The sequence below is a fragment of the Trachinotus anak genome, unplaced genomic scaffold, assembly GCF_046630095.1.
Source record: "Trachinotus anak isolate AG129_WGS33_773 ecotype Australia unplaced genomic scaffold, CSIRO_AGI_Tana_v1 ptg000019l, whole genome shotgun sequence".
NCBI lineage: Eukaryota > Metazoa > Chordata > Actinopteri > Carangiformes > Carangidae > Trachinotus > Trachinotus anak.
Genome location: NW_027273870.1, coordinates 8,745,686 through 8,762,500, shown reverse-complemented (window position 1 = coordinate 8,762,500; position 16,815 = coordinate 8,745,686). Strand labels below are relative to the sequence as shown.

General features: G+C 41.5%; 1 protein-coding gene across 8 annotated transcripts in view; it reads left to right on the top strand.

Moving 5' to 3' along the window:
- Window positions 1-16,815, top strand: part of rgs12b (regulator of G protein signaling 12b) — a 42,527-nt gene that overhangs the window by 19,791 nt on the left and 5,921 nt on the right. For all 8 annotated transcript variants that reach the window (XM_071503904.1, XM_071503906.1, XM_071503910.1 and 5 more), the window contains 4 exons: window positions 7,730-7,751; window positions 13,957-14,126; window positions 14,801-14,893; window positions 15,030-15,173. In XM_071503904.1, the coding sequence (XP_071360005.1) occupies window positions 7,730-7,751; window positions 13,957-14,126; window positions 14,801-14,893; window positions 15,030-15,173 (429 nt within the window). The remainder of the gene's footprint in view (window positions 1-7,729; window positions 7,752-13,956; window positions 14,127-14,800; window positions 14,894-15,029; window positions 15,174-16,815) is intronic.

The following is a 16,815-nucleotide window of genomic DNA, read 5'->3' as shown; positions in this document are numbered from 1 at the left end:
CACAAAATTGTAATGCTTTACAAGTGGTCTTTATGGAGAAAGTGCTCAACTTGCCTTAAGAGAGACTCACTCATTTAGCAAACTTAGCTACTGCTGGATTCAAAAATTCACACATTCAGTGATTTATAAGCCAAAGTAGTTTTTAATAACAAACCAAAGTCTGGTTGTAATCCTGCCAAAGTGTCACTGGTGGAAAAAGTTAACAGACGCAGAAAAAATTCAGCAGCACTTTTCCTGTTCAGCAGGCATTAATTTTGAACCCCGGCTTTATATACAGTCTGAGAATGATGGAAAAGGAAAGAGAAAGAGAAAACGAGAGTGAGACTGTCAGTCAGTGCAACCACAGTTAATACCAGTGTTGCTCTGATCACTACAAGTTAGAAAGACAGGAACACATGGAGGGAAGAGGTGACTATTACCTGCAGGGAAGTACGCAGGGAGAATAAAGGGAATCCATCATCCCCACACTGCACAAGAGGGAAAAAAAGGGATGAGGACGAAATGTGAGAGGCATGGGATGGGGATCTTTGGGAAACAAACAGGACAGAAGTTGAAATGAATCCTGTCTGGTATTTTTAAGAAAGAAAGGACACGGTGGTGGCAGCCTGTGGAAGTGTGTACAAAGGTAAAGTGAGACAGAAAGAAAGACTAACAAGAGTGTGAGATGGCTTCAGGCTGTTTCTCTTCCTCTCAAAGCCAGATGTGTTCGGGGCGAGAGCAGGCGAATCGAGAGAGAAAGAGAGAGAGAGAGAGAGAGAGAGAGGTAGAGACAGGGCCTGAGATTCAGACAAATGGAGGCAAAGACAGAAAGAGCTTAGAGTCATAGAATTTGTACATTTCACCCAGAGGTGACCAGAAAACACAGGCAGAGGAAAGGTGAGCTGAGTCGACTCACTCATTTCTTGCAAATTTTAACCCTAATTTAGCGTGACAAGTGGCAGCTGTGAGTTCGGGTTTGTGTGGGTGTTTCGACAGGGGTATTTGATCAGATAGTATTGTGTCTGTGTGTCACGGTGGTGCGTTAAGGCAGCGAGCCAAGTAAAAGAGACATTTATCAGCAGCTCAGTCTCTGAGTCACATCTCCTGTATGGCTCTATTGTAGGGAAACAAACATTATCTGCATTCCTTCCTTTCATAGACAGTGGATATTGATTCCTGAGTGCATCACAGGGATTTAGGGCTTTTTCCCAGAATTCCAGAGACAGTTACAGAGGATTTCACTTTGGAATAAAAAAAAAAAGAAGTTTTGAAATGTTTGTGGGGATGTTGAAATGGTGAACACAAAGGGTCCATTCACACTGAGTTTGCTTATTGGTGTATGTTTATTTATTCATTGATTTAGTCAGGTATGTCTTTTGAATTCTTCCTAAAATAATCTGCTATTTGTTTTGAGGAAGTGATTAGATTTGTGGTTTTTGTAACCTCATCTCAGGGGCTGAATGAAAAGCATCCTCACTCATGCACACACCTGCACAGCCTCGTTTCACTTTTGGATCATTAGAACCTAATCAGCTTGTTCACCTTATCCTCTCCCCTCAGAGGTAAGCTACGGTAAAGCTAAGCGGTTTCATGGTTGCCAATCCTGGCAGGGTGACTGGCCTTCTCAATGGCAGCCACTATTCACCTCATATTCAAAAGTAAACACACAGGCACGCACACATTGAGACAGCTTCCTCCTCAGTTGGAAGTGTGTGTGTGTGTATGTTTGAATGTGTGCAGTTGGGAAATCTGTGTTGTGAATTCTAAGTCACCTTTTAAGGGCAGCATGTGTGTGTCATTTGTGCAGTTACAGGCGTGGTCTCCTGTAGTAATGCCAGTGTTTACAGGCACATGGGCAGACTCAGGGGATATGTTCAGTGTTCTTCCATATTTCAGTCTCTTCAGTCGTCTCTCACTGACAGTACACACACATAAGAGTTCTTATTCCTTACCAAAGGTGGCAGTTACTGCTCCAGTGATGGAGCCAAGAATAGGTTCCTGTGGTACAAACAGTGTTGTCTTTGTGTGTGTGGGTGCATATGTAATCCCGGACCGTTTCTCCCACAGATAGACATTTTTATTTATTGTGTTAAGTGTTACTGGCTGCTCTGTGTCTCATCCTATAAAAGAGAATGTCATTTTCCAGGAATCATCGTCCACCTAGATGCACGCGCACACACGCACACAGACACACACACACACCGAAAGGGAACATTTCGGAAAACTTGAGTTTGTTTAAGAAGACTTTTATTGCTGAAATTATTTATATTATGATAACAAAGAGAGTGAATGGCTGTAAATTTTAGCCTGTGTTTAGGCAGAGTATGAACCTGAAGTTCAGGCTTCATAACATATGATGTAAACCACCCTTCTCCCACTAGTCACAGCTAATAAAGCACTTGGGACCTGTACACACAGTGACCAACCACTCCCTACACACACACACACACATACACACACACACACACACACACACACACACACACACACACAAACCCAGCACAAACAGGTCAGGTATGTGGCTACAAGGTGGCAATTTATGTTCAAGGAGCTGAAAGGAAGCTGTATGTAAATGCACAAGTTGTGCAGTTTAAAAATCAGTTTTTTAAAATGCACATAATCGAGCGGGTCATTTTATTATTCTTGATCAACAATGTCATAGTGCAATACAACGCCCCATCCAATTTGAAATCACTATCAATTACCTCTTAAGGTGGTGGAGCAGATTTCTCTGTAATTCTAGGGGACCTAATGAACCACACATGCCTACAGGGATAGAGTGGGAATGATGTTTGATTCACTGTAGTGCAGACATGTGATTCAGCCATCTTATCTTTTGTTAAAGTGGGTGTCTAAGTGATGTGTGCTCATTGTATAAATATCCACAACACTTCCACTGTTTCACTATTCTGAGCACAGCACTTCTCAGACCACCAAATAATCTTATGAAGTTCATTTTTGTGAATTCCAAGATGACTAACATCTTCATCTCACTGACTAACGTTTAAAATGATCCTACTAGACTAATTATAAAAAGGGCATTTGATAAGATTTGATACTATCTACCAACAAGTGCTGAAATGATTAATTAAATTAATTTATGGATGTGTTGCATAGAATGATGTCACCCATAAGTTTCTGAGGAGCGGTTTTGAAGCTTAGAGTGGGCTGCTTCACCATCACCATCTTGGCAGTTCCTGACTCCGCCTAACCCCCGGCTAGATGGCAAAGAGGTGGGACGTGTGGAGCTCAGGCTTTGGTACATGCCGTTTTGAGGCAAGCATACACTCGCCCACCTGTCACTCAAAACAGCAAACCCTCAATTATACATAACTTTAAGCCTCCCTGAAATGTAAGCAGGTGAATTATATAAAAATTCACCCTCCATACAGTTGTCCACAGCCCTGGAGGTTGCCACTTGGTCTGTCGACATAACACTAATACCAGCAAGTGATAAACAATTGTTTAAGCCAGTGGTTCTCAAAGTGTGGTTCAGGGAGTTTCTGTGGGTCCCCAGAAAAATGGAGAATACTTTATTTTCACTTCAATTGCATCCATAATTAACCATAATAAACCATAACCATAATAAACACATTATGCATCCATAATTAAACCTGAACGCTTAAAGAAGCTATTTGTACATTTTGCTATAGCTACATAGTCAGCGTTAGCATTAACTTACCAGTCTAGAGGAAACGTTGTGAGTTCAGCATCAAACTTCATTCCTTTTCTCACTAAGAGCTGTCTTCAGCAGTGGAAAGCAACGCCAATGTTAACTCTTGTCTCTATCATGTCTTTTCCTCTACCGAAGTTAGCATGCAACCAACTATCCCTGGCCCATCTTGTCACTTTCCGATAGCAACTGTAGCCCCGTCATCACCACCACCAACTCCCAGCAAGAAACCACGTTTGGCACCAGAGAAAACTTACAAAAGCTTTAAACTGAAAAAAACATCCATGCTCTCCATTTTGATTTTGATGTTTGCGATAGAAAGTTAAATCACTGACTTAAGTTCAGCTGCTAGTCAGATAATGTGTCAGTATCATTATGTGTTTGCAGTTGTTACTTATAGTAAGACCAAACTGCTATTCTGTGGCATTGTTGAAATGATTATATTTTGAAAGTGCAGATTCTTTGGTGACTGTTATGGTTTGTGTATCCCCTCAATGTTTTCTTCAATTCAGCAGAGTTATGGACGGAAATGTAATAAAGCTGTTTATGTAGCATCATAACTGACTGTCTGAGAGCATTCAAATGGAACATAATGAGTAGAAATGTTAACTGATAACAAGAAACCATTAGCTACATTGAGACTGAACAAAATTCATAGGAACACACACATTCTGCGGTTTTGCAAGGAATCTTTTTTTCTCTGACACAAAAGTTCTTCACAAATGTGGAAACCATAATCATAACCATCAGTCATGTGCTGCTGTGTCACTTTTTTTCTGCTGATCTTATCGGTGCATTTACTGTATGATGAGAGCATAAAAGCCCCGTTAGTATCTGTGACCGATTAGCATCAAAGGACAATAACCACAGACAATATTGAGGCTGTGATGCAGAGGTACATCTCTACAGGCACTAATACAGAGGGAGTGTTGGGCCTAGTAAGTCTGAAAGCAATGGAGGCTGAAAGTAGCAAACATGGGGCGTATGAAGCAGTACTTTGTTACATACTGAGGGAGATATATTTGATATTATGATTCTATATTATCAAGACTGTTAGATTTTCCAGCTCCTTGTTTTTCTGTGGATAAGAGGTTGGAGAGAGGAATGGAGGGAAAATCTGGAAAACCCCAATCATTCCCTGTGGGCTGTCAGGAATGACCAGGATCTGCCAGGAGAGGAGGGGGAATCACTACTGGAATGACTGAGGAAAGGCTCAAGGAAGGAGGGAGTGAAAAGAGAACAACTTGAGGGACGACTGGAGGGGGAGAATTTGGGGAAAAGAGTGGGATTACTGGAGAGGAAGAAAAGAACAAACAAAGGGAGGGAGTTTGAAAATAGGTTAGAGGGAAGTTAAAGGAGGAAAAGAGAGGAGAGGGGACTTGGGGCCTGGACCAGGGGCCAAGACCAACCACTGAATATGCCTGGAAATGATCACATTAGAGCTGAATGGGGATAGGAGTTGAACACAGGCACGCCCACACACACACACACACACACACACACACACACACACACACACACAGACATACACACACGCACATATGCAAAAGAATGTACTCTACATTCAAAAGACACATCTCAAACAGATGTTAACCATATGCATAAGAACTGTAAGCTACACTCATAATAAACACACAGCATATTGTAACACACACATGAAATACACACACATCAGAGACACAATACATGCTGCTGAGAGTGTGAGATGTGAAATGTGTGGGATTCTAATCAGCGTAAGGATCGGGTAACCAGTTTCCACTGGTGAGGTTTCTGCCTCCATCATTTTGTCATGTCCTCTACAGCGGTTCAACCACAAGCAACTGCTATAAAGTCACATTAAATCTCTTTTCACATGTTGGTGCCAACCTCTACTCTGCTTGGGACAGTCCGAAATAGCTAATCCCAGTGATTATGCTGGCTGTGCCATATGGCCTGGACAGACTGGCTCAACAGAGGAAATGGTCAAGATGCACATGAATCAAACCAGCACATATGCTGCACTGAGGGGTCAGTTTAATCAGATTTACATAGTGTATATTAAATCTGAGTCAGAGTATTGCAGGATCTGTATATGCTCCATTTTATTTACATGAAAAGCTTTGCTAATTGTTGACTGGAGAATGTCTATATCAGCATGTACCAAAGAAACAGTGTTACTGGCAGGGGGGGAAATCTAAGAGAACATTTACAGTTCATGCACTGAGGTAACCTGGTTGTTGTGCATATTTTGGAACCAAGGTTAGTTCATTGCTAGTGTGTTGTTGATATAACACAAGATATTCTTGACATTACAGGGCAACGTCCTTCACTGATGTGAAGCCAGACCAGAGCACTGATTACTCCTTACGGTGTTTCCTTTTTTGTGAATTTTACAGTGCACGGTTCAGCTGTGGAAACCGACTTATTTCAACTATTACAGTAGAAGTATTTTAGTGCTACTTTCAGATTTCAGATTCATTTCATTGTTTTGAACACAAAGAGGACTCTGTGTGTGTTCACACATGTTCAACCCTGTTATGCATATATACACAGACATGGCTGTCTATTCCATCTATACGACCCAGGTTTCTCTGTTTTACTTGTTCACAGGGTGTACAGTGATTGTCTTACATAACTGATCTTTGATTAATCAGTGTTTGTGGAAAGCTGACAGTAACTTGGCCTCATTTCATGTAAATTCTCTGATAAATGACAGCTATTTACTGGTTCCCTATGTATAGTGAGGGGATTTACACAAGGTAGTACCACTTCCCTTTCACTATGAGGGTAAAGACAGGGTTCAGACACCCTGCTGCAGAGACAAAACCTTCAAAATATGATAGAACTCTTATGTAATGGCTGGTTTGGCTCTTCTGCATGGCAAAGGCCGGTGAGACTTTTGGTCACTGGGCCATTCAATGTGTCAAAATGACTCACTGATGACTCTAATATAATCCTATAGAAACATCACGCTGTCTAGCGTCTGTGTTGACTAATGATGAGATCATTAAAAGTTCATTTCCACAGAAAATACCTTCAGAACCAGTGTATTTGCCTACATATCTGCTTCACAGAAAAACATCTATCGAGTAAATCATTAACAATATCAAAAGTCTCTGATACATTAACAATGAAGCTTTTTATCTAGAGAGCTGATCTAACATCATCTCTCTTCCCTGTCTTCTTCTTTTTCCATCTTGTCTTTGACAAATTGTTCTGTCTTTAATTGTTGCCTTCCCCTTCCCTCTTGTCTTGCTCCCATCTGCCTCTCTCTTTCTTTCTCTCTTCCCCATTTCTCCCTCTTGACTACTCCTCTCCTTTTGCTCTGCCTGAGTCACAGAGTGTTTGAACTCTGCTCCAAAGTTAGCTACATTACTGATGTCTGTGTTGAATGATCTCATCCCAGCTCACCACGTCTGGGATAAAAATCACTGCATTGTATGCTGTGTGTGTTTGTCTGTGTGCTCTTTTGTGTCTGTGTGAGTGGAAATAGGATTTGAGTCCAAAGTAAGTTTGGGTTATATATGTGTTTGTATTTGTGCCTGTGTGTGTTTGTGCGAGTGAAAAATAAAGCGAGAGAAAGAAAATGTAATGAATGAGACAGCAGAAGTTTATACTAATGGTCGACGTGTTGAAATTGATAAACTATCTATAATTGGTGATTGTGAGATATGCAGGAAAACATCCCACATCACTGTGATATCGGGGGCAGGTAGTTCTCGTTTTCACCTCCTCACACACACACACACACACACACACACACATAAAGTAAGCCCCACCCCTCTGAGGAGGTTTTCTCGCAGAGCAAGCACAGCCAGTTCACAGATGATTCCACCCACACACAAGCCAATGAGTGTGGGCACGAACCTTACTGTGTCATCATGTGAAAGTCTGTGTGTGTGTGTGCGCGCGCGTGTGTCTGTGTTTGTGAGATAATGGGCCAGGTCCTGTGAGAAACACAGTCACTCTGTGCCTGTGTCTCCATGTGGTCAAAAGTGCATGCCCGGGCAGCTGCTTGCTGTTTGAGCTTGTATGAATGTGTGTCATCAGGGTGATGAATGAAGATCCTAATCGATGTCTCTCTGTGCTTTTTTACAGTCTGCTGCAGTCTCCGATGGAGGTGAGTAGATTTTCCTTTTCAGCATCTGACATCCTCATTCTTCATAATCTATGATCTTTCTTCTGATCTCTTATAGTCTGCTTCTTGACTGTAGACACACCACTGTCCACTATAAATGCACTCACCACCTTGAGATGAACTGTATGAAATACTGTACATGGCTTATTGCGTTGTGCAAGCTTTCTTGTTCCAAACTGTGAAGCCATGACTGAGCTCATAGTGGACACCTCATTAATATGTGGCAGCTTTCACTAAATTCACATAAACAGCAGACTGTCTGGTTTGACCTGTTCAGCTTCTGCCCCACCTCTGCTGCCGCTGGCAGGCTGCAACTTAAAGATAGCCCCAAATTTGTAAACACAGTAGCTGCACACGAGGACTTGTATTGACAAGCCCTGGATAGGACACGCTGATGTTTTGCTACTAATTCTTACAAGTGTTTTTGATACAGAGATTTGATTTCAAAGTTTGTATGAAGTATTGTCTGAACTGGTGCAAAAGCAAAGGTGTTCATAGCTGCTGTGTGATAATGGTACAAACTGTCAGACAGACCCGTAACAGTTGTGCTGGTGTTGCGCACATAAAAAGTGACAGAAGTAATTAAAGCAAGAGAGAAGTTGAAGTCCTGTCTGCTTTCTCACTTCCACACACCTGGCACCAACCCCAGTGTGAAGTGGGCATGCTTGTCAGATTGTTGTCTCAGAGAGAGTCACAGAAATGTTTGGAGGCAGTCCCTCTAAGTCGAAAGATGTGGGGGAAGGAGGTTTGTACTGCTTTTGTGCTTTTAATCATGATGTCCAACCATTCAGTGTTTTTTAAATGGACAGATTCTGTGTCTTTCATAGTTGTGTGGTGTTGCGGTGTTGTGGTGGTGACCTAATCTGAAGTAAACTGTTGTGTCTTTTGAGCAATTAGCATGTGCCAACAATAACAAAAGCTCTCAGATTTGGGAGACTAGGAGTGGGGCTTTAACACCTCACAAATACACATGAAAGATGCAATTTACTGCTGATGGGAGATAAAAGGAGGAAGAGGAGGTGAGAAACAAGACAAAAGGGGAGTAGAGTCCGTGGCAGACGTGGTCACTGTCAGCTGTAACGCAGGAGTGTTTATGACCACTTATTCACACCACATGTCTCTGGAGGAGGGTGTGTGTTGTCAGAGAGTGAAGTGGAAAGTTGGCTGTCCTTCCACATTTTTATGCATGTGCTATAAGGAACATGGCATAGTAGTGAAATTATTTAATGGTTCCTCCCAGTTCAAACTGTAAAGTAGAAGTAAATGTCATTATCACCAGTATAATACAAATGAGGTGTTACAACATGTACACACAGCAAGCAGCTCACCTGATGGGTCAGTCTTTACTGACTGTTTGTGAACTGAGAAACATCAATTCCTCTGTTTTATTTTGGCAAAAATATCATGTGTATTTCTGTAAATCATTTCACCTCTTTTATTGTGACCTCATTCTGAGATAATGAGTTAACATTTAGGAAAACCTAGGATCAGAGGATGGTAGCTTATTCATACTGCACACTGGGAGACGAGGTACTCATTAACTGAGTTAAGGCTGAATGATGAATGTTATCTTAGTCAGCGAAGGACTCCTGCACACATGTGAGACACACACGTGATGAGAGATGGTCCCGGTTTCCTCGTAATCAAAGATGAAAAAATCAACTCTACCTGCTGTGGTGCTTATAAAAGTTTACCCAGCAGTGTCTCTGTGGATTTATCTTGATTAATTTTGTCCTTTAGTCTTCCCACTTGTAAGGCAAGTTTATTTATATAGCACCATTCACAAAGCAACTCAAAGTGCTTTAGAGAGGCATGGAAGAACGTAAAAATAAGACCCTAAGACAACAGTAACATTGTAGAGACTGTTGATTATTCTGTGAGAAGCTGAGCTCTGGGTGGACGCTGAATGTGTCTTCTGAGCAACACAGGACTCCACTCCCCTTTGCCCTGCATTGTTGGAGCTTTAATGAAGTCCATTCTTCCCCTGCAATGTTTCAGACTGATCAACTGACAAAGAAGCTGAGAAAATGGAAGATATTAAGCTAAATGCCCTCTTTTATCAAGATCTAAGGTAGCCCTGTGTGGGTTTGAACAAACTCACAACTTCCGCCTACATCAGAATCTTTTACCTGCTTCACATGGCTGCCACTTATTACTGGAACTAATTCAAATGTTTAGCTAAATCCGAGTTTTCAGCATTAGCTAGTCCATAAATACTAGAGCTTTAAAAGCTTTTCTCCTCTGTGTCAGCAATGATAACATTAGTTCATCCATGTTTAATACAACTTTTAACTTTTAACATTTATTCCATTTCATAAACGTTTTTACATACTTGAGAAAACTTATGAAATCAGTAACTGAAGGTTTACATTATCGTTTCCACAGTTCAGTGCAGAAACCACCTGGATAGATTCTCCAAGGAATTGTAGCATGGATTACAATTTTTTACTACAGGAACTGTCACTGTCTGACTCTTGAATAATCAGCCTGTATTTACAGCATAATTTTTGAAGGCTGTATTATATAATTTTTTTTGTTGAACCCAGCTCACAAATTTTGTTTTGTTTTGATCTGTCAGCAAAGTTAACACAAGAGTAGGCTTGAGATATACTTCCTTGTTCTTCGCATCATGACAGTGTGTGTGTGTGTGTGTGTGTGTGTGTGTGTGTGTTTGTAGCTGTATGGGGGCTGCAGGCCTCATTAGCCCCAGTATTGGCCTTTCTTTAACAAACTCCTCATCAATACTGCAGTTTGTGTGTGTGTGTGTGTGTGTGTGTGTGTGTGTGTGTGTGTGTGTGTGTGTGTGTGTGTGTGTGTGTGTGTGTGTGTGTGTGTGTGCATGTGTGCGTGCATGTGTGTGCACATGTGGGCTCCAGTATTTTAAGCTCCCTCCCTCGACTCTGAATTATTCATCATCTCGAGGCCTGCATGTGCTTGTATCCATTACCTGCCTGGAAGCTCAGAGGTGTGTGTGTGTGTGTGTGTGTGTGTGTGTGAACGTAGAAGCGGATGCGTGAGCGTGTTGTGACCTGACTCTCCGTGGTCTCTCAGGTTGTCAGTCAGGTTGCACACCACTAACAGCCTCTCTCTCTCTCTATCTTCAGTCTCCTTCATCTTTTCTTCCTCTCTTCCGTCCTGTGATGTCGTCAGCTGTGTGTGTGTGCGTATATGTGTGCGCCCCGTCTTGGACTGTGTGTTCATCCCAGTGTGTTTGAGGTTGTGAGGGGCCCTGGTAGGGAGAGTATGGATGGAGGGGCTTGGATACCCCTCAGGATTCGCTACCTGCCTCGCTGGCACCACACAGGCTCCTACCAGCTCTACCCAGGTGAGGTGACAGCTGGAGCTTCAAATGCTTGTTTTTCAAGTAGAGAAACTGCAGATTTTAGCAGTGGAGGAGCAATAATCCTTACATACTGAATATCTGGTCGTCTTTAGTTTAGTCTTTGAAACGTTGCCAAGTTCAAGAGGAATCTCCTGATCACAAGATACAGATGGTTTGTTAAATCAGTGGTTTTGTAACCACAAACTACAGCTGCAGATGAGCTGAACCCGTCTGTATGAATGAGGTAGGGCAGCTGATATGTTTAAAATGTTGTTGCTGGGCTGAATGGTGTGATAATTAAATATGTTGGTTGATATTTTCCAGTGTAATGTACCAGCCCCATGAAGAGATTAAAGTGAATTAACTTTTGCCTTTAAAACAAATGCACAGACAGAGGCAGTAATGCTGTCTGTGCAGAAAATTCTACATTTCTAAAATAGGAAAGTAAATATTTTCCTACCCATTATATTTTTTAAATCTAACTGTGCTCACCCTGACTTCTGACCTTTGTCACTGTAAAATATCTCTGTAAATGTCTTTTGTGATGAGGATTTCAGAATACACTAAATTATTTAGTAATCTTATTTAATGCCCCTGAAAACTTTCATGTTTCGCGTCTTAATTATTTTTCTGTAACATCACATATTCATGATTAAATAAGCAACAGAGTAAAAATTTGGAACGAAGAACATCCTTTGTTATTATTTATGAAGAGTTTAAAGCTCCTTTCAGCCCCTTTTCTGTACACCTGAACAATTCTGAATGAATGCATTCATAGCATCAAGATTATGACACACGGTATAGTGTGCCTACCAATCACGACTTCAAACATCATTTGGCATCAATCAGTTGTCATCACAATTTGATTCAAATGTCACTGTATCCTGATTGGTTCACAGAAGTATGTGACATCACCTCTTCTGACCAGAGCCTCATCAACTTCAAACCAGCGCAAAGAGCACAAATGAAAACATAAATACACAAATCTCTCATACGACACAACCACAACTGTTTTAGCCAGAACATGCTGTAACGCGTCGTTGCAATTTTTACTGTTAATTCCACTAATGACTTTGGCAGAAATTGTAATTTTGTAATTTTTTTGAATCACACTTCCATTTAATTTAAAATGTACTGGCTGTAGGCAGTTTGCTTGTTTGGTTTGTTTGTCGTCAAAAGCAATAACATGACACAACACAATAATATGGAACGATGTCTAGTTATTCATAGCCTGGTGTGACTGGTGTGATATGTGTTATTGGCTTGTCCCTGTCATAGAGTGGTGCTTTATTAAGGCTGTGTGTTGTGATAAACTCCAGCCCTTGTGATACTAGTGATAAAAGTCTGAGACCACTTTCCTCTTCCTGGGGATGTGGTCTTGGACTTTTGGAGCCCACTGTAGGTCATTTGCAGAAGGTGTGGATCAGTGCTTCTCATTCACAGTGATAGATTACCATTAATTGCTGAAGTAGGAGACTCAGGAGTTGTTTACTACGCTGTTAGAAACTGAATGAGCTGAGCAGTTTGGAAAAAAATGATGAAAAATATCCTCAGAGTGAAAACGGTCACTGATAACATTAAATGGAAGTCACACTGGAATTATCCATTAATAGTAAAGTTTCCAAGTTTTAAATCAGACAGGACTTTCACTGTGGGCAGGATCCTGTTATTTCAGTCTATTTACAGCACTGGCCTCGTCTCAGGCACCTGACCAGTGATGCCTTCCCTCTGGCTGTTCTTGTATTTGTTTTATCTCAACTTAGCAGCCCATTCCCAGTTCATCAGGCCTGGAGCTCCTTTATTCTGGTAACTCTCAGCTCTCCTCTATAAGCCTCTGTCGTTCTTTAAGTTACAAGTCTGTTGGTTTATTAGGAACATAGACACAGGAAGGTCTAGTTTTGGGAAAAATAATTGATTCTTAGAGTCATTGGGCTTGTCCTTTAAACGATTTGTCCATGCACAAATCTTCTTAATGGGAATGTTAGAATATTATTTTACGACAATATTTTTAATGGAGAGAATACACAATACAAAACAGTAACTGCACTGTTTGCTGTTCACAAAAAGTTTGTTCATACACTTACAACAGTTCTGAACTGAAGAACTGTTTGGAGCTGCAGGGACACTTCAGCTGCTTCTTCTACACTCATAAATGATAGTAGAAACACGCTATTTTTTCATTGTTTTTCTTTGTTGACTTTCTCTGGAGTTGTGTCATGATGTTTTGGTTATATCACATTACTGTTTTACACAACTCTCTTGTCAAATGCATAACAGTGGAAAGCAGGTCCTCGTATTCAACATCAGTTTGATTATATCACATGTGATTTACAAGATAAAGCAACAGACAACCAAAGCAAGGACATGTGTGGGTCGATGGGGTCTCACTGGACTGGCTGCTGCTCTGCTCTTATCATCGGCATGCTGCTGATAGTGCTGCCTTCTAGTGGAGCTCCTGCAGACAGAGAGAAACCGCTACAAAGCAGAGAGTCTGTTACTATTGATATTGGGAAATTTTTGATTTTAAGGTGTCTCAAAAAGTGAGGACCGGCAAAAATGTCCTCACTTTCCCAAAATGTCCTCACTTTGTTAGTAAAATACTTTTTTTGGTCCTTACTATGTAGCAAGTACAAGTACACACACACACACACACACACACACACACACACACACACACAGACACACACACACACACTTCAAAAATGTAATGAAATCACAAAATGGCATGCTTCAATAATAAAAATCAGATTTGACATACTTAAAGCTTCCCAGCCCCACTGAGGTCACCGTACTACTTCAGCTACTACTACAGCTGTTTGATGTGTGTATTTGTGTGTGTGTGTTTGTGTGTGTGTGTGTGTACAGAACTGAACAGCGTGGAGCTGCAAGGCTGCAGCAGCGACAACAGTCTGAACAGTAATGCCAGCCTGCCCAGTGTCCAGAGCCACCGGCGCCACACTGAGAGGAGAGTGGCCAGCTGGGCTGTCTGCTTCGAGAGGCTGCTGCAAGATCCCGTGGGAGTCCGCTACTTCTCGGTACTATGACGACGACACATGACTGGTGTTTGCCAGCACATGCTCATGAGAGATCTGTATCTCGCTCTGTATCCCAACCAACTAATCAAACTCTTCTCATGTTGCCGGGTTAAAAGTTAAATCAGCTTTGCTTCTGTCGGGTGACACGACAAGAGTGTGACGAGTGCATCAAATATAAGCATTGTGGAGTGAGTTTGTTTTGTGCCAGCCTCTGTTGGCCGCATCTCAGACTGTCAAGTGACAGACCTGTACCTTGCAGCATTGTAACAACCCAGCGAAAGTTCTTCTTTATTAGAAAAGCTTCTAGTATCTAGTATTTTCTGTAGAGACAAGTTACAGACAAGTTTAAAAGCCCCATTTGAACTGTACGCAGTGGTCATATATTGTGTTTATCATGTCAGGTTGACCATTTGTTACTTGACAAATTAGTTTCATCCTGTTTTTATTGTGTTTTATCTCAGGGAGTCAAAGAAATCTGCCTCACACAAATATTTTTCAAAATGTAAAACAAAATAAAATGAACTGCTGACTGCATAACAGAATCTTATGCTGACTGATAAGATTTAGACTCGTATCAACTAACCCATTTGTAATACACCTCTGTCTTCTGACTCCATGTTTATATTAGTCGTCTTTTCCTCATTTTTCATCCACATTTAATTCTTGTGCTACAGGAGTTCCTAAAGAAAGAGTTCAGTGAGGAGAATATCCTGTTTTGGCAGGCGTGTGAGTTCTTTAGCCACGTCCCTGAGAATGACAAGAAGCAGGTAACTGACATGCAAGACATTGTTTGCAACAAAGCAACAGTGAGGGGATTTTATGTGTTAATCAGCTCTCCCTTTTTTATCTTCACCTCAACGTCTCCTCCACCCTCCATGTCCCTGAACCTCCCACCACCTCCAGCTCTCTCAGCGAGCCAGGGAGATCTACAACAGCTTTTTGTCCAGTAAAGCTACAACACCGGTCAACATAGACAGTCAAGCTCAACTCGCTGACGACATCCTCAATGCCCCTCGACCAGATATGTTTAAGGAGCAGCAGCTGCAGGTAGGATGACACTAATTGCACACACCAACCCCACACTCAACCACTAACCACTTCAGTCAAACAGGAAGCCTCTGCTCTGGAAGCTGCACTTAGATGACACTGACCTCTAACCTTCCTCATGAGCAGGAAGTGAAAAGAGTCTTTCCCTGAAGGACCAATTTATTATTACTCATAAAAACGGAATCAAAACAGACCTTTATTGAAAATGTACTAGTATTAGAGCACCGGGTGCTCATACAACATGACATTCATCTTGGCCTGCTGTCTAGCTTCATGGATGTGAATGGCTTCTTAGTTGTGGAGAGGGGGGGGGCTTGCTGAAAAGCTCTATTGATTTCAACAGCTAAGCTCAGATGTTCAAATTCTGATAAGAGTCACAAGGCTAGAAAGATATCCTCACCATCAACCTCTATATTTTTACATCAAACATTCGCACACAGCTTCTCAAAGGTGCGCGCACACACACACACACACACACACACACACACACACATATATCAAAGCCTGAGATGAGCCTCTCCAAAATATCCCTGGACTCATCAAGATGTTGTGGCGCCATTGATTAAGAATTAGAGTGAGACCTACATGTGCACACACACATATACATATACATCAATGTCACTTTTACACAAGAAATATACAAATCTAAATGGTAGATTCATGGCTCCCAGAGGACAGACATATTTGATTTTTATGACCCCATGACTTCGTCCTGTAGCGCCAGCCTGTGGATGAATGTTAGATTTTAAAGCTAGGACTTGGCCAACTGTTGGGGTATCCACCCTTATCATAAGAAACAGAAATGCAATCTTTGTGCAAGTTTTAACCCTCACATCAAGCTAACATTTTTTCCCACACACTACCTTGCAATCTGATCAAGTGACTGATAGACCGTTTCCTTTGGTTATTGTTAGACTGACAACGACAATTTCACACCAAGTCTGCCCAGTCAGAGAGACATGGAGGACATAGTGGTGACAGGAGTAGAGGTGTAGGAACGTTAGGGAGAGCAGCTAGAGCAGCAGCATCAGTTGCTGAGCTTGAGGAAAGAGTGGAGGAGTGTGGCACAGAGAGGACGGCTGAAACGCAGGTTTATAACCTACTCAGAGTTACTACTTCGTCATCCTCTCATGTTGGACTGAGGACAGACTGGAATCCACAGTGGCTTGTTATTGCCTCTTGAGGTAGAAAATAGTGTTATGAGACAGGACAAGCCGTGACTAGCTGATTAGCGTGCTAACTTCAGATATCTTTGACATATAGCACGTATGTCAGGCTCCAAGAAACATAATCATCAGTAGGTCTGCAGTCATCCAAGAATACGAACAATTTGAAGGGGCTGCTGGTGGGATATTAGATTTACTGATGTCATCTTGTTCACAAATTTTTTCCCTGTTACTTTTTAGTTTTTCTTCTTTTTTAATCCTCTCCTCTTCCTTCCTTTTTGAAGTCTCTTCCTTTTTCATTTGTTTTTTCTCCTTCCTTTCTTTAACTTTTTTGCCATTGTTTATTTTTGCATTCTCTCTGCCTGCATTCAGTCTCTTTGTCTTTTTTATGTTGCCCCATTCTTCCCTCCTTTTTCTGTGGTTGTGTGCATTCCTTCCTGTATTTTCTGTGGCCCTCTGATTAATTCTTTTCTTCC